Source organism: Neoarius graeffei, chromosome 3 (genome assembly GCF_027579695.1).
Source record: "Neoarius graeffei isolate fNeoGra1 chromosome 3, fNeoGra1.pri, whole genome shotgun sequence".
In the NCBI taxonomy this organism is placed as follows: Eukaryota; Metazoa; Chordata; class Actinopteri; order Siluriformes; family Ariidae; genus Neoarius; species Neoarius graeffei.
Window position 1 is genome coordinate 56140599 of NC_083571.1, and position 24507 is coordinate 56165105.

A 24507-nucleotide genomic window follows, 5' to 3' on the forward strand; every position below is an offset into this window, starting at 1 on the left:
GTGTCTAAAGGGTGGAGCTCTATAGAGAAGCAGGAAAATCTCTGGGTATCAGCATTGTTGGTGGGCGGGGCATGGGCAGTCGCCTGAGCAATGGGGAAGTGATGCGAGGCATCTTCATCAAACACATCCTGGAAGACAGCCCTGCAGGACACAATGGAACTCTGAAAACCGGAGACAGAATTTTACAGGTAACACACACACCTATCTTACGACACAAGTTTCACAAAGTGTTGCCCAATTTTCAAGACGCGTGTAAGGAAACCCACAGCGTAAACATGTTATATGTTTTTATATGTATGTTTTTGTGTGTGTTTCAGGTGGACGGTGTCGATCTGCGAGATGCCAGTCATGAGCAAGCTGTAGATGCCATTCGTAAAGCTGGCAACCCTGTTGTGTTCCTGGTGCAGAGCATTATCAGCAGGCCCAGGGTTAGTGAATGAAGGAGCAAACACACACACATCATTATGCACTCATGTCCACTCAGGTCCTGAATCTTCCTCAGGACTAAAGTCTCCCAAAAGAGCCTTGATTGAGTCCCACACTGGTCCACACTGTTCTGCACTGAGTATAACATTTTATGTTTACATGTTTATTGTTAACAGTACATCAGTATCACGTTTTAACTCAGCCGTGCCCTCACAAAGCACAGCTTATTCTTTGGAGCTTTTTCCTCCGAACATGCGATATTATTCTATCCATGTTCACCGGATATGAGCACTCGTGCACTCTGATTGGCTACTCTACTCCTAGGATATCAGCTCATATACCGTGAGTAGAGAAAAACAAAATGGCGGACCGTGTTACTGAACCCACTGAGGATGAAATAAAAAAAAATCTACTCAAAAACAAAACCCCAGAAAATACACAAAAAAAGCAACAAAATATGAAATAAAAGTATTCAATGGTAAGAATGCATCTTTTTTACTTTTCAAGAATTATTATTGTATTTTTCACAAATTGCTCCCGTCATTTCGTCGGTTTGTTTACATTCTTCATCTTTAAGCAGAGGTGGACAGTAACGAAGTACATTTACTTGAGTACTGTACTTAAGTGCACTTTTTGAGTATCTGTACTTTACTTGAGTATTTTTTTTTTTTTACTCCTTCCAACACCACGTACAGTGTCTGTGTGATGCCATGTTCAGGCATCCTTCAGTTTCACCTGTTGCTCAGTGACTGTTGGCAGGGTTACAGGTCCAGGGGACGCATCATCCACGGCTGCTCTGGTGATGAGTAGTTTGACTCTGTTGCCACACTGCCGCAACACCTGAGCAACCTGCTCACTGCCCAAACCGTATAGGTCAGTGTCCCCGATACGCAGGATGTGATCACCACTGCGCAAGCGACCATCCTGTAAGAGAATGAATGAGAAGGAAAAAGACAGAGAGAGATGGATTTTAATGAGAACATTCAACACATGTATCTCCTGTATGATAATCGATATAGTGGAGAGATTGAGGACCACATCATTTAACACTCCTCACACAACATACTTCACCTTACCTTATCAGCAATACCACCAGGTAGAATGGTCTTGACAATGACCCCGGTAGTTTTACCCCCGACGATGCCGAAACCCAGACCAGTGCCATCATTGACCAGCTCTATAGTCTCCACCTGAGTCCAGTGAGTCTGCGCAGGACAAGAACAATACAGAGATAAAAGCAGTTAACATAACATATTATTAGTATTATTATTTCTTTTTTAAATATGTTTTTATTTCAAGTTCGGACAAGGCAAACACCAGAAGTGGACAGTAACGAAGTACATTTACTTGAGTACTGTACTTCAGTGCACTTTTTGAGTATCTGTACCGGTACTTTACTTCAGTACTTTTTTTTTTTTGGAAACTTATGACTTTAACTTCACTACATTTGAAAGGCAAATATCGTACTTTTCACTCCACTGCATTTCTATCAAGGTCCTCGTTACTCGTTACTATGAAGCAGCTTTGAAAGTGGATGTTTTTTTCTTTTCTTTTCTAAAACGTGATGGGGTTTTTTGCAGGTGACACTGAGACAGTCTATCAGTAATCACTAGGGTCACGTCACATCTATAGACTGTATAAAATCAAGATCAGCATTATTTGAACTCGATCAGTTGATGGCAGACTGGAAGGAGGCGGTTCTTCTGGAGAACGCACGCACTCATGGCCAGACCTAGAACCCATGTTTCAGTTTTCTGAAAGGATTAAAGATTCATTTCGTTTTAAATGTTTGCTTTGTTTGCCTAAAACGAACCACATCACGGCCTACAAAAACACTCTGTCCGACCTGCGGAAGCATACTGAGGGATATAAACGTTTTATTCCAAGAGAAAGCTTGCAGTGAAGCTGTTCGTGCTTTTAGAGCTAGCGATAACATTGCAATAGCTATGCAGTCTGGTTAGTCAAATGACTTTCTATGGATTTGCCCACCAAGTTGCCGTAGCCTTGTCCACGGCTAACGTTAACACATAGCTAGTTAACTTGGACACTGTTAGTTAGCGTGTAAAAACAGAGTTACGCTAACATGAATAACGTTAACTTATCTGAAGTCCTTTCAGAAATATGTTTGAGCATCATCTTGCTAAATAAACAGAATGTAGAAATCTTTATTTTCTAGTAACGTTAGCTACCCAATATGATTTCGAGTTTGAAAAGAGTTTGCTAGCATGTCAGGTGGAGTTTCACTGACTAGCTAGCTTAACATTAAACCACCATGATGCACAGCATGCGTTCATTTTGTGAATTCACATTTCTGTCTTTGGTAACGGCGTTAGGGTTTGTAAGCGTTGTGGCAATAATACAACAATGCGTTGACAGAAAATGTACTTTTAATACTTAAGTATTTTTAAAAGCAAATCCTTCAGTGCTTTAACTTGTGTAAAAATTTGACTGGACAACTTTCACTTGGATCGGAGTAACATTTGACCAGCGGGATCTGTACTTTGACTTAAGTAATGAAGTTGGGTACTTTGTCCACCTCTGTCTTTAAGCATGAACATTTGTTGAATTTTTTAGACTGGTTCCAAAGCTCAAAGAAGTTTGAAAATTACATATCCGAAATGTCCCAGGAAGAATTAAATAAATGTCTAAAGCTATTCGATACCTCGGCACAACAGCAAGATAGCACTTTCGATAAAAAAAAACTACACGAAAGTCAATTCGTGCAGCCATCGATAGTTTTTTAAGAAGTCCGCCTGAGCGGAAATGATTTTGTCGGATGTTTTATATAAAGTTTTAATTTATCGAATTTGCAGAAAATAAAATTAAAAATGCTCGGTTTCTCAAAATCCAGTGAATGTGGATAGAATAAAACGGTTATTCTACGAAATCGAGTTGCACGTGGCTTATAGCCGACGAGGCGTGTAGTGTTGAGTCGGCTATAAGCCATGTAGCCTGGCTAACGTGACTTCAAAGCTCTACGAGCTATTGGTCTGGCCAAGCTATTAAGCCCAACCGTTTCCCAGAGCCCGTGGTTGACCCGCCTCCCTGAAATGCCTCAGTTTGCTACTGGTCGAAGCCAGAAAAGGCTGTGACGAAGCTTAAACCAATCACATCACTCTTTCCTCTGACGTATGCGACGGGGCTAACTGGTAGATTAAACTCTTACCGAAGCCGGTCGGGAGCAAGGCGAAAGCGTCCTTCCTTTCAATAAATACCTCCAGGGCTGCTCTTTGCTCCGTTTACAATGAGAACTTCCCGTTGAATGCTTTCAATACAGCATCTACCGCTGTGTTAAAGGCTTGCCGCTGCTCCATGTTCGTGATGTGAATGAAGCGCTTCCAGCATAGATTCTGTAAACAATCTATGGCTTCCGGTCGCAGTTCTACTACGTCACTGCCTTGAACACGCCTCTACCCAGGGCCGTTGGAGATGCTCAAAGTTGATTGGTTCCCGATTTTTCGGGAGCTTGGAAATGCTGTAGATAGCTTGCCTGGCCAGACTAAGCTCGCAACAGGCCCTCGTGTTGCGTCACGCTTAGGATGGGCGGGCCCAGGCTATAAGCCATGTGCAACTCGATTTCGTGGAATAACTGTTGAATATACGTATCTTAGCAGTTGAATATACAGTAGTGCCGGCCATTTAGGAGGCTTGTTGTTTGTGTGTGTGTACTCACCATTTCAATCACTACTGTTATCCGAGGTACAGAATTACATTTGTTATTCCTAATGAACTGACAGCTTAATGAGAAGCCAAAGGTTTTTGTTAAAAGGGTATGCCATGACCCCTCTAATTCACTTATCGTACTAATGGAGAAAATTTGGGGGTCTTCCAGGTTTGGAGTGCTCTAATGGCAGATGAACTGGAATGAACGGGTCGATTAAAGTATATTAGACAGGAAATGTCCACCTCAGCCTTTCTAGAGAGCTTAAAGTACGCTTTGAACTCATAAACCTGATCTTAAAATGGTTAATTCTTCACGATGGACTATTTCTGATTACACACGTTGATATACAGCACATTCACCCTGTCTCTCTCTCTCGCTCACATCCTCATATCCTTCCCCAAATCTCTCAACCCGACTTTGTAACATCTTTCGTCATGTTTATCTGTAGAAAAAACACATTCTGTCGCTCCAGTGCTTCCCTCTGTTAGCATGCCAGGTAATTTCCGTTCCATGTTTTTTCTACCTCGGGTATCAGTGGTTATCTGTGTGTAACTCTTGTCCTTCTCTTGCACAACAACTTCGCCAACAAATTAATTTGAAGAGCTCCAACAGGAAGAGAAGCCAAACCTGGATTTAGGCAAGGGAAACCATTTTACGAAGGGTATCCTGAGCCTTTGTTTAACTTTTAAAACAAACAATTTTGTATCATCAGTGTGGTATCAGCCTCCAGATTTAGTTCTTAAGAACTCAATTTATCAAATGATTTCCTCGTTTATATTAACCGTCTTGTTTTAGTTGATAAAGCGATCCAGTCGGTTTCTCCTCCTGCCGTGAGGAGCACCAATGGTGCAATTTGTTGGCCCTGCACACTGTAGTTGGGTTTGCAGAGGATTTAGTCGTGCCTTAACTTCCTGTCTTGTGCTTGTAGAAACCACCTGTTCCCTTTCTGCAGCTAAACAGCAGCTCTAACACGCCAGGCTGCTTTATAAACACCCTCCTGCAGGTTAGAGCAACATTGAGTGTGTGAGTGTTTGTATGTGTGAGGACGTCTATGGCTGTCCTAATTCACAAGTATATAAAAGAGCCATGCCATGAATTCATGACTCGAACCATTAAGAATCATGCACTCTGTTTCATGTTTTGATGGTGGAGGTGGACAGCGCTGTGTAACACGTTGATCAAGTGTTCAACTGGGTTGAGATCTGGTACCGGAGGAGGCCTATGATTTTATATAATTTTCATAGAATAATGTACCATTTTCATACTCCGTAAAAATAAATAAATAAATAGAAAAAATTTTATATATAAAAACTTTATTAGGCACAGGGTTTCAAAAGCTGACACTTATTTACATAAGAGCTGTGCATAACAAATATAAATGAATAGCAAATGTATAATAACGAATAAAATAAAACAAATGTGGATAAAAATATTAAAACTTTATAGCGATTTGTATTGACAATTGAAACTTTAAGAAGTAGTGTAAAAATTATAATAACTTAAAGGTTTGAGTACACTGGATAATTTAGAGTTCATCTAGAACATTGTTTAGTTCTATACATTACCAATAATTTGAGCAAAATGTTTTAACACACAGGGGCGGCACGGTGGTGTAGTGGTTAGCGCTGTCACCTCAAAGCAAGAAGGTCCGGGTTCGAGCCCCGTGGCCGGCGAGGGCCTTTCTGGGCGGAGTTTGCATGTTCTCCCCGTGTCCGCGTGGGTTTCCTCCGGGTGCTCCGGTTTCCCCCACAGTCCAAAGACATGCAGGTTAGGTTAACTGGTGACTCTAAATTGGCCCTAGGTGTGAATGTGAGTGTGAATGGTTGTCTGTGTCTATGTGTCAGCCCTGTGATGACCTGGCGACTTGTTCAGGGTGTACCCCGCCTTTCGCCCGTAGTCAGCTGGGATAGGCTCCAGCTTGCAGGATAAAGCATAAAGAACAGGATAAAGCGGCTACAGATAATGGGTGGATGGATTTAACACACCATTGAGTTAAACCATTAAACCCAGTAAACCATTGAGTGAGCCCTTATACCCTCTGAAAGAGGGCGGAGTCATGCCAGAAACCACGTCCATCAGGAGAGAAATGTTTGATCGTAGGATAAAGGCTTGAACCCAGAACCTTCTTGCTGTGAGGCGACAGTGCTAACCACTACACCACCGTGCCGCCCGGTGTGTTAAATCATGTTGCTCAAATTACTGGTAGGATAAAGGATGCGTACTCCAGTATGGACATACGGTACAGTCCCACTGTTGAAAGCTCTGAAAGTGGTTCCGGCTGTAAGGTTTATATATTAATACACTTATTCTTGGATGTACACTACCGTTCAAAAGTTTGGGGTCACCCAGACAATTTTGTGTTTTCCATGAAAACTCACACTTTTATTTCCCACCATAAGTTGTAAAATGAATAGAAAATACAGTCAAGACATTTTTCTGGCCATTTTGAGCATTTAATCGACCCCACAAATGTGACGCTCCAGAAACTCAATCTGCTCAAAGGAAGGTCAGTTTTATAGCTTCTCTAAAGAGCTCAACTGTTTTCAGCTGTGCTAACATGATTGTACAAGGGTTTTCTAATCATCCATTAGCCTTCTGAGGCAATGAGCAAACACATTGTACCATTAGAACACTGGAGTGAGAGTTGCTGGAAATGGGCCTCTATACACCTATGGAGATATTGCACCAAAAACCACACATTTGCAGCTAGAATAGTCATTTAGCACATTAGCAATGTATAGAGTGGATTTCTGATTAGTTTAAAGTGATCTTCATTGAAAAGAACAGTGCTTTTCTTTCAAAAATAAGGACATTTCAAAGTGACCCCAAACTTTTGAACGGTAGTGTAATTGTATGCTAAAAAGAAGTGATAACTTGTTTCACAGTTGTTCCATAACATTAAAAGTAACTATAAACAGGTAAAAAGTATGACTTTTCCTTAAAGGAAAAGGCAACTTTTGTACAAAATCACCACAAATAGATAGATAAAGATATAAAGTAATCGATCATGGAATTTATAGAGAAAGAACAGACCGCATCACAGTATCTTTTAACTTTTAATAATATGGGCTTGCGCTGAGCTCAGCGAAGATGCGTTCCGCCATATTGATCTACTGCGTGACGTCATGCGGCCCACCACTGAAAAGAACTCTTCAGTGCTTCATGGTAATAAGGTAAAAAACCAGTCCAATCGCGTCTTCAAAGTTTCACCAAATGGTTTTATTTATGCAACTTAAAGCTCATAATACTGCATAACTTTGGTCGAGTAAAAACACAGAGCAAAAACATGGCTGAATCCTGAATGACTCCTATTTGGATTTGTCCTACCAAGCCTACTGCGCATGCGTGAAGCGGCTCGGCTCGGTTTTCCCTTTCGGGCGCTCTCGTTTTCTGTTAGAATTTGGTAAAGAAAAAAATAAATAAATATTATTTACCAGCTTACCGGGTCCATGAACATAAATCTGACAGCTGACAAGGTCGGGATATAAACGAATCGAATACAAGCCACCCGCCGGGACTCCTAATCACAGTGATCTGCTTGTAAACACTGTTTTCATGGGCCCAGTGACGTCACAGATCAGAGGGAGGCGCATTAACCAAAGATTCTGATTGGTTTATAGTTGCCCACAATCTCAAAATGGCTGACTCCTCCAACTTCGACTCCTCTGTGTCAATTCATGATTTCAAAGTTAAAAATATTTTTTCATGTTCGATATATAATGGAAATAATTAACGGAATTGATTACGTATATGTTTTTCTCCTATTACACACCTGGTTTTGTACAAAAGTTGCCTTTTCCTTTAAATTACTGAAAAATATACATATATTGTTGGCGTATTGGCAAATTGCTTTGTTATACGAGGAACAAAGCACTTTCGACATGCTGGTATTGGAAAATAATCAACTTCAGGGTGTTTTCAGTAACAGCCCTGTCACAGTTTGTTCCTAACATAAGGGATGTTGATGAAATAAACAACGTGGGCCCAGATGTTGGCCTTAGAATATTCTGGAAAAGATCTACCATAAATTACAGTGAATAGGAAAGATCATTTTTCAACTTTCCCAATGATTCCAGATAGCACATCATGTTTTTTTTTGGTTTTTTTTTGCAACGTGAGGTCAGAGTATCTCAGATTTTACTTACAGTGAAAGTTGTGTAACTTGATGCTCAATGGAAGACTTATAAAGTCCCAAGCCAGATGTGGAGTCACTCAGTCTTTCTACATCATGCCACTGCAGCTGTCTCTGTGCAGATGGCCACTAAAACTCTTCATTATTTGAAAGTCTCTAAACAAGAAGGATAAACCACTGGAGCCACTCCTTGCCAGCAGTCTGCCATTAAAGAACGCTTTAATTATGCTGGATGGCCTTGTTTGGAGAGTTACATACTGCTAGAGAGGCGCATTGACAGTGTTATTGCAGCTGTTAGAAATGAAGAATCTCTTTCTGCTCTAGACATGTGTAAGTGCTTTCACATCTTTTATTTAATCACTGTACTTGTATAACAGACATCGGCAGCAGACTCCACCGAGGGCAGAACAGCGCGAGTCTCAAACCCCAACAACAAGGTCAGTGTTTTGAAGTGACAAGAAATATGTCGGTAGAGTTAGATTATTTGCATTTAGAAAGTACATGAAAGGGGGACGCGGTTCTTGTTTCTTGGTTTAATTTAAAATCTAAAAAAAAGTAATTAAACAGAATAAAATAGCAGTTATGACAGTTAGATTGTAACTAAAAGCAATGCATATATCAGTGTGTCCTCTATCTGTAGTCTCTCTCTCTCTCTCTCTCTCTCTCTCTGTGTTTTCCATGTCTTCTCTGTCTCCCTCACGGGTGCTGCTTGCTCTTTCTCTTTTCTCTGTAGGACGTTGAGAGTCACAATAGGCTTTTCCTCCGTCTCTCCCCAACTAACCCTTTCACCCCTACTCCATTTAAGGTTTGTGCCTCTGTGTGTGTGTGTGTGTGTGTGTGTTTGTGTGTGTGTGTGTTCTCACTCCAAGTTACATGTATGCGGTGTGAGGAAATGAATTAAGGATGTGTTTCACTTTGGCTACACTTGCATGTGGCCCTAACAGCCTTCCTGGTTCTGTGTGTCGGTTTGATACTCATTTTAAGGTCATTTCTGAGATTGCACTGCCAGACAACAGGGCAATTTCCAGTTATCCGTATTTCAAAAACGAGCCAAGGTGTAGTTTTGATAATTATAGCTGTGGCGTATTTCTTTTAGATAGCTGCATATTGAACACATGGTTGCGAGAATTTCATACGCAGTGGTTTATCGATAACAAAATGGAAGCAAGCAACATCCAAAACAAGAAATTTTGCAGAAAACATGCAAACGAAGTGCAAGGGGTAATTCAAAAACATACCACAGGGAAACAGTGCAAGGTCATGCACACTGAGCACAGACTAATTACCAGAGACCACGGCTTGGACCTGCAACAGTAAACATGCCAAGGTCCTTAAGGTGGGTCTAACAAGCCGTACGTGAATTTAATGAGTAATCATGATAAATATCTGGAGAACGTCGTGCTTTTTCCAAGCAGGGGTGTGGACAAAGCATACATTTATTAGCTACTCCACTGGGCAAGTTGAAGCTTCAGTCAGTGCGTTTACATGCACATAGAGAGAATCGAATTTCTGCCGTTGCTCGACTGAAATCGAAGTTCAAAATGCCATGTATACACCTTAATTCGGCTGAAATTGAACCGAACTTGATTTCTCGGAATCGAGCTACACGACCTAGATTATGCGATTTCTGCCGAGCTACTTAGTGCATGTATACCCTATCGAGCTACGTATTCGAGCTACTTACTTCAGCACTGCCCCTTCCGGAAGTGACGAGTGACGAGACCACAAGGGAAACACAACAGCCTCGGTCGGCATGACAACGAATCATGACAACGGCATGAATCTTTTCTTTTTGTGGCATTGTTTGCACTGTTAATTTAGCTCACTTACTGTATCACCAAATACATCTGTACAGCTGTTGCATAGCTGTGAATTGTGTACATAAACAAGTCATTGTATTTGTGTGTGTGTGTGTGTGTGTATACACACAAATATATGTCCAACATCTGAAGAATGTCAATAAAAACAAAACAATTGAACTTTTTGTGTGTTTATTAAGACATAAGTTAAATTGTAAGCAAAAAATAATAATTTTTTTGTAAGCAAAAAATGGACTTTAGAAAAATATTATTGTGCAAAATAAGTTGTCTTACAAAACAGTGGTCTGCGCAGGACAGTTTGTAGCCATACAGTCTGTGAGAGCAAGCCTAACAGCTTGAACACGGAACTGCTAGTGTTGCCAGATTGGGGGTTTTAAGTGCATTTTAGCGGATTTGAACATGTTTTGGGCTGGAATACGTCAGCAGTATCTGGCAACACTATAGCTCTTCTTCATGACGACAACCGGAAGTGTACCAACACGATGGGGCGTGTAGCGCCACGTGTGGCTCGGGTGCACAATGCACCTTGCACAATAGCCCGATTTCACTTGTGCATGTAGGATTGGATTTCTCTGGCACCCCTGCTGGGACCCTTTGCTCGATTACCGACAGTAGCTCGATTTGGACGTGCATGTAAACGTACTGAGTGTGGTTGCTAAAACCCATGGTTTGGTTGCGTGGAAGCCTAACTGACAACACTGCTGTACAGAGTGGTTGCTAATGTAGTAATATAACACATGGCAAGGTAGTTAGCTAGTTAAGGGCATTTATGCAGACTAAAGGGAATGAATATATGGCTGTATGTAACATTTAGCACATGTTCTCTGCTCTCTAGGAGGGAAGGATGGCATACTCTCACTCCCTTGTCAATCGTAGCAGCACTAGCCAGTCATGGTCACGAGTCTATGAACTCGTGTATGTGGAAGAGGGCAGACAGCTCTTTCCTCTGAATGAATGGCTTATGCTGCCCTGTGACACATCATGAGCCGCAGGTAGAAAAAGATGCGCTTTTTGGCTTCATGTGTCTCAGAGGAAGCACATGATAGCCTTCACCGTGCCCAGTTGCTGGTTGTTACATAACTAGCACAATACAGTACAAATGATAAAATAAGTTAGTGGAAGTACGAAACTTTGTTTTTGGTCCATTAGTCTATATGACGGGGGCGGCACGGTGGTGTAGTGGTTAGCGCTGTCGCCTCACAGCGGGAAGGTTCTGGGTTCGAGCCCAGCGGCCAGCGAGGGCCTTTCTGTGCGGAGTTTGCATGTTCTCCCCGTGTCCGCGTGGGTTTCCTCCGGGTGCTCCGGTTTCCCCCACAGTCCAAAGACATGCAGGTTAGGTTAACTGGTGACTCTAAATTGACCGTAGGTGTGAATGTGAGTGTGAATGGTTGTCTGTGTCTATGTGTCGGCCCTGTGATGACCTGGTGACTTGTCCAGGGTGTACCCCGCCTTTCGCCCGTAGTCAGCTGGGATAGGCTCCAGCTCGCCTGCGACCCTGTAGGACAGGATAAAGCGGCTACAGAGGATGGATGGATGGATAGTCTATATGACTGTGGAATTGCCCTTCAATAATCTGGCTTTTGCGTAACATGAGTGTTAATTATATTAATTTTGCCTCTTTGATCTGAAGTGTTTAATTGTAGCACACATCAATGGGAAGTTCAGCTTTACCCCACTGGCTTTGGTCAACAATGTAGAGGTAAAATATTGCTTGAAAATGATGATGATGGTGGTGATGACTGGGGCTTTTGCAATATGGTCTGAAAGACACTGTGGAATGAAACTGCTTCCCGCAATCAGGAGCTGGCTTTCAGAGATCATGGGGGGGTTTTACAAATTAAACAGATTCCTGATTATGGTTTTTAGAAGTTATTTATATCTCCTGCTCTTTCCATTTAATTGATTTTTTAAATGGTACATTTTATTGGTACAATATGTTTATTTTGTCCCTCTTGTTATGGCAGCTCAATCGAGAGCCAGGGAAAATTTCCCCGACGATGCTGTTCCTCTCAGTCCCATGCACAGGCGAGACAGACACCGACACGCTGACCGAGGTCCCTGATCGTCTAATTCTTCCTCATGACACAGTGGAGGAAGAGGAAGATGAGTTTGGCTACACTTGGAGTAAGTCATGTTTCAGTAACTCTGCAATGACGAACACATCACCACCAGAGGGCAGTGTGGTCACACTAGAGTCACACAAGAACCACTGGGATATTGCGATCAAGCATAGAGATTTTTGAAGTATTAATCGCTGGCATTAGATTTAGGGGCGTGCGCGCCCCCCCGTCAAAAAAAAACAACTAAAATTAATTTTTAAAAAAAGTTTTTAGTATTGCAGATACTGAGATATGCCCACCGTTTTTTATTTCATTAATAAGGTTTTTACAAAATAAATTGCTATGTGGGATTGAGCTGAAGAGTTTATGGTATAAATTATTTAATAGTAGGTTCCTAGCTTAGGTTTTTTGGCTCGTGATACGAATGTAGTGAAAGACGAGCTAAATGAGTCCTGTTGGATTTTAACAGGGCGTGGGAACTTCGTGCATGTATGTAACATGTTGTATTCCCAGACTGCACTGTAGACGACGTGTAAAGGGTGTGTGCCATCCTTTTATGTTTATAGTATCACTAATGCGCATGTTCACAAGCCAAAATGATAAGATGTTGCAGCAGACTTACCGCGTACACACACACACACACACACACACACACGTGGGCTGTCCGGCTCCTGCTCGTATTCATTAATAGCGTATCCCTGTACTCACTATTGAGGTTTTTCACCTGACGTCACAGGGTCACGTGACGCCCCGGTGTCCGCCATTTTGAAGGTCAAGCTAGCTAATGTCAACAACATAGTAGCTGGTATGTTACTGTAGCAATGTTTACGTTCAGTCATTTGGATGACTGTTAAAACCTTTCAGTCTCAAGTTTTTCCTTTACTGTATTTACTAGTTTACTGTAATTATGATCCGGCAGCTATTTACACCGGATCCAGTGTAAATAGCTGCCGGCGCGCGCTCCGGAACCTTGGCCGGAGCAAGCCGGAGCGCGCTGCTTAATTTGAGGGGGAGCAAGCCGGAGCGCGCTCCGGCAGCTATTTACACTGGATCCGGTGTAAATAGCTGCCGGATCATAATTACAGTAAACTAGTAAATACAGTAAAGGAAAAACTTGAGACTGAAAGGTTTTAACAGTCATCCAAATGACTGAACGTAAACATTGCTACAGTAACATACCAGCTACTATGTTGTTGACATTAGCTAGTGCTAACAGCTAGCTGCTAGTACACTGCTACAACACAGACACCGACCCTAATAATACAGTTCTTGGTCACTGCCTGGTCACAGCAAATTTATAACGGGCCATGTCTCAACAGACTAAGAAGTTATTTCAATGACATTTAATAACATTTTGTTTATCCTGAGGACCGAAAGTAAATGAAAATGTGAACAAACCTTAGCTGTAATAACCGGCTCCAGGGACGACCCGCTGATGTAGGCATGTTACCCAGCCTGACACAAAATATTTATAGGCATCCAAACTCTTATACGCTTTCAGATCAATATCTGTGTATGGCAATGGGTTTTTAACGACATAGGTATACAGATCATGTGGGCCGAAGTCAGGTAAAGACGAGGGCTTCGTGTACTTCCGTACGTCAGTGAACAATCCTGGTGGAAGCAGGTAAACGTCGTTCTCTAAGCCTGCTAACCTCAATTTTTGCAAATACCTCTCCCTCTGCTCGCCCTGTAAATGCCCTACGTCGCTGGATAGTGAAGGTGTTTTCTGCATCTCGCTCCTTTTTCTTTTATGTTTTTCGTTTGTCGCCTTCCTCACATTCGAACTGATTCGAGCCGTGACGTCCAAAATGGCAGCCTCACATGACTTGGTCACGTGGGTGAAAAACCTCAATACCCCGTGTATGTACATGGGACACGTGCCGTTTTGGCGCCAAGTCTCATTTTGATTTTTCCGACCGCGGCTAGATAGGACTGTGAGAGACGGCAGAAAGTTTTCATAAGAAACGGACCCCGTTCCTGTTCGACTTGGAAAACAGGCAGACAGGCGTGCTTGGCTGTGACGTGCTGTCTAGTGGACACTATTTTTAATCCTCGACAGTGAGTAATATACTAATTGTTCGGGGTTTCGCTCCCAGCTTTCCCTTTCAGTGTTCGGTAACAGTGGAAAACATATTGGAAAGGAATTTTTTACAGTAAAATTGGCAAAAATTGACACGAGAAGTTATTTTTCACCTGTTTTGTTCTGCTACACAAGGTAGTGAAAAATGTCAAAATGTATTTTTTGGAGAATTTTTTAAAAATGTACCCTTTCATAGAAAACATTACTGATGGTAAATAAGTCAAATAATATGATGGTAACAACGAAAAGCAAAAACATTAAAGGAGAGAAAGTACTGAAGTACTAAAGCTTTTAATTAATTGAAATTCGAATGCAGTGTTGAAAGGAATTTGTCTTTTTTTTTTAAAACAGACATTAATACACAGAGATTCAAACACACAGAGGTTCCTGGTGTGGATTTAAGGACCCCCCCCCATCAAAAAAAAAAAAAGGTTTTAGTATTGCAGATACTGAGATATGCCTGCTGTTTTTTATTTAATTATTAAGGCTTTAAAAATAAACAAAATAAATCATATGAGATTGAGTGGAAGAGTTTATATTGAATAGTAGGTCCTACGTCCTAGCTCAGTTTTTTTCACTTGTGACACGAAAGCAATGAAAAGCGAGCTGGACAAGTGCTGTTGGATTTTAACAGGGCACGGGAACTTCGTGCATATACATAATAACATATTCCCGGACTGCACTGTCGACAGCATGTAAAGGGTGTGTGCCATCCTTTTATGTTTATGGTATCACTAACATGCATGCTCACAAGCCAAAATGATAAGATGTTGCAGCAGACTTACTGCATACACACACACACACATGTCGGCTGTCCGGCTCCTGCTCGTATTCATTAATAGTGTATCCCTGTACTCACTATACCCCGTGTATGTACATGGGACACGTGCCGTTTTGGCGCCGAGCAGGGGCGGATCTAGAAAAATATTTATGAGGTGGCAAGAGGGGGGCAGGAATTTTTGCGGGGTGGCAACGTATTACAGACGTGTATATATACTGAATTTAATCACAGTTATCACAGTTTGATGACAAATAGTATGTACACACTACAAAAGGGCACGGGCTGCCATTTACAAACTCATACAGACAAACTTAATCTCATGCTTTTATTGTTCACGAAGAACACACATTCTCAGATGAGGTCTATACCGTTTCTGGACAGCTTTATACTGTATATGCAAAAGAACAGACACTAAAAAACAACAACAATAACAACACTGCTTCAAGTTCAGCATGATTTAAACCATTTACACCATTTCATCTCATCTCTCATTATCTCTAGCTGCTTTATCCTGTTCTACAGGGTCGCAGGCAAGCTGGAGCCTATCCCAGCTGACTACAGGCGAAAGGCGGGGTACACCCTGGACAAGTCGCCAGGTCATCACAGGGCTGACACATAGACACAGACAACCATTCACACTCACATTCACACCTACGCTCAATTTAGAGTCACCAGTTAACCTAACCTGCATGTCTTTGGACTGTGGGGGAAACCGGAGCACCCGGAGGAAACCCACACGGACACGGGGAGAACATGCAAACTCCGCACAGAAAGGCCCTCGCCGGCCCCGGGGCTCGAACCCGGACCTTCTTGCTGTGAGCAACAATCTCCATACCATGTGGACCAGCTCGACTGGAGACCGCTGGTGATGTCTCAGGCACTCTTTCCCTTTCACTGTCTGAACCCTGCACTTTGTCTTGTTTCTTGCTTTCTCTCTCCTTCCACCTGGACTTCTTCTTTTCTCTCTCCTTCCACCTGGTCTTCTCCATCTACCTTGCTCAGTTGATTTTCTATTTCTCTTGCCTTTCTCTTTGGTGAGAAAAAACTATGCATGTTTCCTGTCCTCTTCATTTCTGTAGGATTCAGAGTAACTTTACAATGTTTTCCTTGACAGACGTTGACTCAATATTAACTTTTGTGGCCGACTTTACACAAAACTAATGTCAGACCTAGCTAACATTACATGTATAGTTAGCTAAATAACGTTCTCCAACCTGATTTTTATCCTCTCAAAATCAGCATCGCAACTATGCTAGCACTGTTCATTCATTATAATTTCATTTCTTGATAGATAGTTAATCAGCTTTTACCTCTTTCCTCCCGTGTCTCCTTTCCTCGCGACTCCTGGCTCCCTCGCTTCGCGCCTCTCAGTTTTCCAAAACAACCAATCTCTGGCGTTATCTTATACTGCATTCGCCGCAGTCGGACATTGGAAATTCGCGCACGTAAATGTCAAATTGGCCGTAATTTTTCTTTGAATTTGTCGCTGCCAACTGGGGTGGCAGCAGGGGTGGCAAGGCTTTCTTTTAGGGTGGCATTTGCCACCCTATGCCACCCCGGTAGATCCGCCCATGGCGCCGAGTCTCATTTTGATTTTTCCGATCGTGGCTGGATAGGACTGTGAGAGATGTTGATTTTCGCAACGGCTCTGAGGAAAATCTGCTTGAAATCCGCTGACTCTTGAGAACTAAGACTTATTATCGGACTTGTTCACATGCAACTCACACAATCACTGTATCGCTATAAGCTCCATCTTAAGCGGCCACTGACATTCCCTCTGTTTCCCTGGGTATATTCACTGTCTTATATGTACACTGACTGTCCTGAGGAGGAGCTCACATTGCAGTTGCTAAAATAGTAATAATTTATTGATGAGGTGTTTTTTGGTCTGTGTACTACACTACTGTAGTGCGTCATGTGGTAATGCATTATATAACAATGCAGCTTTCATAAACATGACCATATATCAGTTGCAATTATGTTCTGTGCATATACTGTACCTGCAACTCTGATCATATCAATTTCATTGACTAATAAAATGGTTTTGAAAGTTCCTAGTTTTAAAACATATATTTTTGATATGGTAATTTTCTTGAAGAGGTTTCATTTACAACATGTCTCTGACAGCTCAAAATGCATCTCTGGTCTGGGCATTTAAAAACTGCAGAGCTTAACCCCCGCCCTTACTGGGTTGACCCCCCCCCCTTCCCATTTTCCTGGATCTGCCCCGAATCCTGCTCTGATCACTGAAATACTGCTCAAACAAAATCTTCGCCTGCCAAAAATAATGCTAAATCAACAAAACTACAGCCCTGAGGTTGTTCTGCTCAGTATAACCTATAAAACCAACTTTAAAATAAATCAGTCGGTGTTTGATAGCACAGCCTGCAGTGAGATGTGATTACCTTGTGTGCAAGCAGAAAAGGTGGTGGAGCGTTATGGGAGTCTGCCAGGTGCGTTGCATATGATCGAGCTGGAGAAGGGCAGAAGTGGTTTAGGCCTGAGTCTGGCAGGGAACAGGGATCGCTCAAGAATGAGCGTCTTCGTAGTAGGCATCGATCCCAATGGAGCAGCCGGAAGAGATGGACGCATCATTGTAGGAGACGAGCTGTTGGAGGTGAGGCCTGATGCTCAGACAGATTTCTGCTTCACATTGTTACCTGCTGATTAAAATGCAGTGTAGAATATTTCTCCGTTTTATATAACGTGTCTCCTGTAAACTGTCCACTGGAGCACAGCTTATTCAGTTCCTTATTTAACTCACTGTCTTTGCAGATCAATGGTCAGATTCTGTATGGTCGCTCCCATCAGAACGCCTCATCCATCATCAAGAGCGCCCCATCCAAAGTCAAAATCATCTTCATTAGGTGGGTCAAAAAACTGGATTGAAAACGGTTACATGCCTATGGAATTTTTTTTTTAAATAAAATCATTTTGGAAAAATAGTGTGGATTACTCCATATTTTAAATCTAAAGTTCTCAGCAACCAAATAATAACTCCTTATTAACCCCGCTTGTTCGGTCTTTACGGGAAAATATCAGACTGAGGTCTTGACAGGACAAAAAGAACGAGGTCTGATATTTTCCTAACGAGGTTAATAAGGAGTTATTATTTGGCTTTTTTATCTCGAAGATTAAAATAGACGGTCTTTATAATGAGGTGTGACGCTGCTTTCAGTCACGTCATATTTGTAACGTAGTTGAGTCACGCGTGCAGAATAAACAGCTAGCGGTTTCAAAGCTGAATTTCCGTTAGCGGTTTCTGAACGCTCTTCGTTGCTCATTTCCCGAATAACTCGGCGACTCTTGATGGTCTTTTGTATTTCAGCCATTTTTGATTTCAAATTAATCTTTATTTTTTTGGCATTTTGTTTTTGTTTGTTGTTTACAAGCTTGAAAGCCGGCGCCTTGGAAAGAAAGTCCGTAATCATCCATGGGCATTCTGGGAAAATACTGCCTGCCAAGGAACCAATCAGAGCGCATGATTTCACCGGAAGTCGCTCGTGCCATATAATAATACCAAATAATTCGAATGAAAATTGATTCCAGTTGTCAAAGTTGCACCAATAACATTCATCTCATCTCATCTCATTATCTCTAGCCGCTTTATCCTTCTACAGGGTCGCAGGCAAGTTGGAGCCCATCCCAGCTGACTACGGGCGAAAGGCGGGGTACACCCTGGACAAGTCGCCAGGTCATCACAGGGCTGACACATAGACACAGACAACCACTCACACTCACATTCACACCTACGGCCAATTTAGAGTCACCAGTTAACCTAACCTGCAGGTCTTTGGACTGTGGGGGAAACCGGAGCACCCGGAGGAAACCCACGCGGACACGGGGAGAACATGCAAACTCCACACAGAAAGGCCCTCGCCGGCCACGGGGCTCGAACCCAGGACCTTCTTGCTGTGAGGCGACAGCGCTAACCACTACACCACCGTGCCGCCCGCTGATCGAATATATGTGGGGTAAATGAAACATTGCACAACTTGGAATTTTCACCAAGCTGCTCATTTAAAAGAGTCACAACTTTCAGAGGCAGGGAATAGTCTGTGTTTGTGTGTCAGAACCACAAAATGATCTTGTGACCCTCAGTGCTCTGAAGTACTACTTAACAATTATTCGCCGAAGGTGAAGTGAATATCGGTGAATAATAATCGAGACGTGGCGGCGCGGTGGTGTAGTAGTTAGCGCCGTCACCTCACAGCAAGAAGGTCTGGGTTTGAGCCCCGTTGCTGGCGAGGGCCTTTCTGTGCAGAGTTTGCATGTTCTCCCCGTGTCCGCGTGGGTTTCCTCCGGGTGCTCCGGTTTCCCCCACAGTCCAAAGACATGCAGGTTAGGTTAACTGGTGACTCTAAATTGACCGTAGGTGTGAATGTGAGTATGAATGGTTGTCTGTGTCTATGTGTCAGCCCTGTGATGACCTGGCGACTTGTCCAGGGTGTACCCCGCCTTTCACCCGTAGTCAGCTGGGATAGGCTCCAGCTTGCCTGCGACCCTGTAGGACAGGATAAAGCGGCTACAGATAATGAGATGAGAATAATCGAGACGAAGTCGAGGTTATCGTTCACCGATATTCAGTGAGCCTGAGGTTTTAGTATAAATACACCAGTGATGATTTTTAAAAAGTCGTATTCAAAAAATCGTTTATTTCAATCTTCAAAAGCAGCATGCAAACGTAATGCACGCAGACTTGTGTCACTTATCTATGCCGAGTCACATAAAATACTTTATTTTTTTCGCGGTCTGGTTTCCATCAAATCGTGTGCTCTGATTGGCTGGCGAGCCGTCTGGAATCCTACGATCCGGACCCCGGTTACGGACCTTGGGCGACTCGCTCGTTCACAACAACAACAAACATAGTAGCAATTTTTTGTCAAAATTTATTTTTGCATTTCTCAGTATAATAGCATTAATTTTACAGCATGGATCGCGATAACGACAGTGTTCACAGCGAAAGCGAGTTTTACTACCCTGAGGAAGACGAAATTAAAAAAACATTTCAGGAGAAAGCCGGAAATGAGCTTGTAGCAGGTTTGTTCTAAATGTGGTTTCCCTTTCGGGCGCTCTCATTTTCTGTTAGAATTTAGTAAAGAAAAAAATATATATAATTCACCAGCTTAAGGTCGGTCCGTATGGTGAAATACCGTGACTGAGGTCTTGAAAATACTGACCAAGGCCTCTGGGCCGAGGTCACGGTATTTCACCATACGGACCGACCTTAAGCTGGTGAATTATATATATTTATTTTGAAATGGATAAAATAAATATCACAATTCCACCTTACCTTTGAATAGTTTTAAACCAAAGTTCGTAACATCTTTAGTGCTGTTAGGAACAGCGTTTTCTTTCATCATTTGTAATTCTTCCTCACTTACGGTGACAAAGCGAATAGCCGCCATTTTGCCGAGTCGCTCGAGGTGATTATCGAGACATAGTCCGAATTTCTCGGCCAATCAGCGCACATGATTTCCTATAATCACCTCCATATTTAGACTAAATACGTTTCAGATGCTTACACTGTTTTACTATTATACATGTGCGTGTTTCAGAAACACGGATTCTCTCACTCAGATGGCCGTCATCCCAATGAAGGAAATCGGAGATGTCCTGGATGCACAATCGGAGGTAATTGCGTATATTGTATAAATTTAAAACAGATACGCAGAACCTTTATTTTTAAATGCATTTCTGAGTGGATAGTATCTCCATCCTTGACTCTTGTATGCTGCATAAATGGGAATAAAAATATATATATTTTTGAGAGTTAAAATCGACCACAAAGTTGGTATTCGAGCTGCCCCGCTGAGCCAGCCAGTCCTGAGTGCGTGACGTCACAGCGGGAACCGGTTTTAAGGCCGAGGCCTTTGACAGCTATAGACCAAAGTCATATCAATAAAAATTGATGGTGAAAGTAAGAAATCCCGTCACCGACTTGCTCAGCTAAGACTGATTTGACTTCACTGATTGTGGGCTGACTCTCATTAAAACAGGATGGGTGTTATAACTTATGCAGCATACATGTACATGCATGCATTTTCACTGATAAAACGTAAAAGGCTAATTAAATAATCAGATGAACTGAGACAATCACATTCTGAAGCAAATTAAATCACCTTATACCGCTAACTTAAACACACAATACAGTTACATGGATTCATCTAAATGCAGGTAAACAACGAGTTGTTGTAGTTTTGTATCCAAATGAGAGTCGGAGCTTACCCGTCTGTGTTCTCGCTTCTTGAAGGCCGACCTTGTGGCCGATTGTTTTGAAACAGTCTGACTTTCAGTTGTTCATTCAGTTCTCCGTTCATTCGCTTCTTCCATGTAAGGGCGAGACGGCAGCAATATCCAGTTTAGAAATCAGACGGCTGCTCCACTCATTCTCCATTTTCTCCATACGGAGTACTCCGCCATTACTGCTCAGCTCAGGCAATTACTAAAACCTGGGACGGGATGGGACATCACCAGTTTTAGCAACAACCGCGGGGAGGTCACTGCCCGAGCGATAATATGTCACATCCCATTCCGTCCCAGGTTTTAGCAACAACCCTCGGCTCACTCTCCAGGAGGACTGGTGCAACTGAACTTACTTTCCTTTTCTTGTAGTTTTCTTTTCCTTTAATTGTTAGTACTGCACCCTCTTTCAATACGGGCTTATAGCCAACACTCCTCAACAGATCAGAGGTCTCGTACGAGTCTTCAGTAAAATGTGCAGAGCAGAGGAGAGACCACTTCGTAGGCGCCCAATGTGCCCGTGAACTTCTCACAAAACGCGTCCAAATCTTTGCAGTTTGAACATTCTTGGGCCATGAATGCAACGTAAATCCACCTTCTGTCGTGCTGCAACACATCTACGTGGCATGGCGATAAATTAGCTCAAAATGGAGGATCGGCGTTGCAGTCAGCTCTGTGTTTAGTATAGCGGAAATGGCGATGAGACCGATAGACTTCCTGCTGTGACGTTACGGACGTCAAGGTCATTCACTCAGACCGCTACCTATATGAATCACTTTAATCATAAAAATGACTATATTAGATTTATTGTTAACGCTTAAAACTATTCCTGTGCCGTTCTTGAGGTCTCAAGGCATTTATAAACGAAAGTGAGGCCAGGGTTCTGCGTATCTCCTTTCAGGAATCACACATGTACAGTAGAAGTGTGCAGTTATGGGAAAATGATCAAGAACTGGTTCCTGCGACCACCTTGATGATGACTATTTTATTCTCACTTCAGGTTCCAAAGTAATTTATTCCTTTTATTTGAGAATTCAACAATCTTGTGAACAAATGTCTGCTCCCCGGGTGGTGTCGTATGGCTGCCCAGTGCTCTGTGCGTGTGTTCACTGCTTCAGATGGGCTAAATGCAGAGGACGAATTTCACTGTGCGCTTGAGTGTGCACGTGACAAATAAAGGCTTCTTCTTCAAAAAACCCCAAAAACCTATGCTTCTTTTCTGAGAATTTTTTATTTATGTCAATCCACCATTTTTCTCACAGCCCCAAACTTATTCCTCTCTCATCTCTTCACTGTCTGATACGGACCTGCCTAAACGTGTCCAGAGCATATTCTTACCAGCAGTAAGTCATATTCTCTCTCTTTCTCTCTCTCTCTCTCTCTCTGTTCTTTGCTAGCACACAAGATGTTTTTCACTGACATCAATGCATTCACTCTCATACTGTACATTCACAGACTTGCATACCACACACACCCACTCACGCTATGCACTCAACAATTCTGAATCCATATTCATACGGTATACCGTCTCCAGTAATACTCACAAAATTATTATCAACCATTCTTTTTCTTTTCCCCCCCCTCAATCCTGTTTCTACACCAGCAAAATGTCTCACACAGATACCTAATGCTATTCGGTCCTCACAAGCATAGCAATACAAGTTCAAACAGATCTCAGACAGTCTTCGCTGAACCATACATTATGCACAAGACAACAGCAAATATATTCATCTCTTCTCCGTATCTGAATATATATCATAATGCTCCTTTATTTCTGTAAATGCAAAACAGGAAGAGGGAGGCCTGGTGTTTAGTGAGGAGGACAAGAATGGCATGATCATTCAGGAAGTTAAAGAAGATGGAGCAGCCATGATAGTACAGGCAAGTCAAGACCTATTCAGTTTAATACAGTATATCGTTTATTGCTAATAAATGACGACATTAATACACAGGGGGGCGGCACGGTGGTGTAGTGGTTAGCGCTGTCGCCTCACAGCAAGAAGGTCCGGGTTCGAGGCCCGTGGCCGGCGAGGGTCTTTCTGTGTGGAGTTTGCATGTTCTCCCCGTGTCCGCGTGGGTTTCCTCCGGGTGCTCCGGTTTCCCCCACAGTCCAAAGACATGCAGGTTAGGTTAACTGGTGACTCTAAATTGAGCGTAGGTGTGAATGTGAGTGTGAATGGTTGTCTGTGTCTATGTATCAGCCCTGTGATGACCTGGCGACTTGTCCAGGGTGTACCCCGCCTTTCGCCCGTAGTCAGCTGGGATAGGCTCCAGCTTGCCTGCGACCCTGTAGAACAGGATAAAGCGGCTAGAGATAATGAGATGAGATTTTTACTTTTTTTTTACTTTGAGGAAAGTGCAACTATGCAAGCAGTTGCATTTACACACTCGCTTGCATCAGACCCGACCAGAATGTTGCCATGCTGGTCCGTAAATTGTTCACTGCTTGATATTCTGCCAAAGTTATTTATTGCTCTGGGCTGGTATGTAGGCGGCACGGTGGTGTAATGGTTAGCACTGTCGCCTCACAGCAAGAAGGTTCTGGGTTCGAGCCCCGTGGCCGGCGAGGGCCTTTCTGTGTGGAGTTTGCATGTTCTCCCCGTGTCTGCGTGGGTTTCCTCCGGGTGCTCCGGTTTCCCCCACAGTCCAAAGACATGCAGGTTAGGTTAACTGGTGACTCTAAATTGAGCGTAGGTGTGAATGTGAATGGTTGTCTGTGTCTATGTGTCAGCCCTGTGATGACCTGGCGACTTGTCCAAGGTCTACCCTGCCTCTCACCCACAGTCAGCTGGGATAGGCTCCAGCTTGCTTGTGACCCTGCACAGGATAAGCGGTTATAGATTATGGATGGCATGTACAGTAGATGTCATGGAGCACAAGCTTTGTTATCTTTTATTCAAAAGTGTCCTACATTGGTGTGGTTATTTTCCTGGTTTTCTCGACATAAATAACGAAGGGCTAGGTTTAGGGCGAGGTATTTAACGTATACCATAGCATTTATAGCTAGAGATGGCCTGATACCACATGTTCTTTCTTGATTCTGAAATACGTTATTTACCATCTGGGAGGTCGGTATCGTGAAATACCGTGACCGAGGTCTTGAAAGTACTGACCATATTTAAGGCCGAGGTCACGGTATTTCACCATACAGACCGACCTTAAGCTGGTAAATAATATATTTATTTTTTTCTTTACCAAATTCTAACAGAAAACGAGAGCGCCCGAAAGGGAAAACCGAGCCGAGCCGCCATTTTGAATCCTCATTCACGGCTGTAATGCAAATGGCTTCCTCCTCGGT

The 24507-nt window shown here is 42.7% G+C and overlaps 1 protein-coding gene and 1 long non-coding RNA gene across 8 annotated transcripts in view; one reads left to right on the plus strand and one right to left on the minus strand.

Moving 5' to 3' along the window:
• Nucleotides 1-24507, plus strand: part of LOC132883413 (multiple PDZ domain protein) — a 135816-nt gene that overhangs the window by 99031 nt on the left and 12278 nt on the right. For 5 of the 7 annotated variants that reach the window (XM_060917031.1, XM_060917032.1, XM_060917033.1 and 2 more), the window contains 10 exons: nucleotides 11-188; nucleotides 318-428; nucleotides 8600-8659; nucleotides 8956-9027; nucleotides 12007-12166; nucleotides 17387-17583; nucleotides 17742-17833; nucleotides 20525-20600; nucleotides 22472-22552; nucleotides 23001-23090. In XM_060917031.1, coding sequence (XP_060773014.1) covers nucleotides 11-188; nucleotides 318-428; nucleotides 8600-8659; nucleotides 8956-9027; nucleotides 12007-12166; nucleotides 17387-17583; nucleotides 17742-17833; nucleotides 20525-20600; nucleotides 22472-22552; nucleotides 23001-23090 — 1117 coding nt within the window. The remainder of the gene's footprint in view (nucleotides 1-10; nucleotides 189-317; nucleotides 429-8599; nucleotides 8660-8955; nucleotides 9028-12006; nucleotides 12167-17386; nucleotides 17584-17741; nucleotides 17834-20524; nucleotides 20601-22471; nucleotides 22553-23000; nucleotides 23091-24507) is intronic. The other 2 variants (XM_060917035.1, XM_060917034.1) reach the window with 2 other exon arrangements.
• On the minus strand, nucleotides 1167-17569 carry LOC132883415 (uncharacterized). Its single transcript, XR_009654321.1, has 3 exons — nucleotides 17372-17569; nucleotides 1503-1631; nucleotides 1167-1350 (listed from the first exon to the last, which is right to left on the minus strand). It is a non-coding gene; the product is annotated as an uncharacterized LOC132883415 (long non-coding RNA).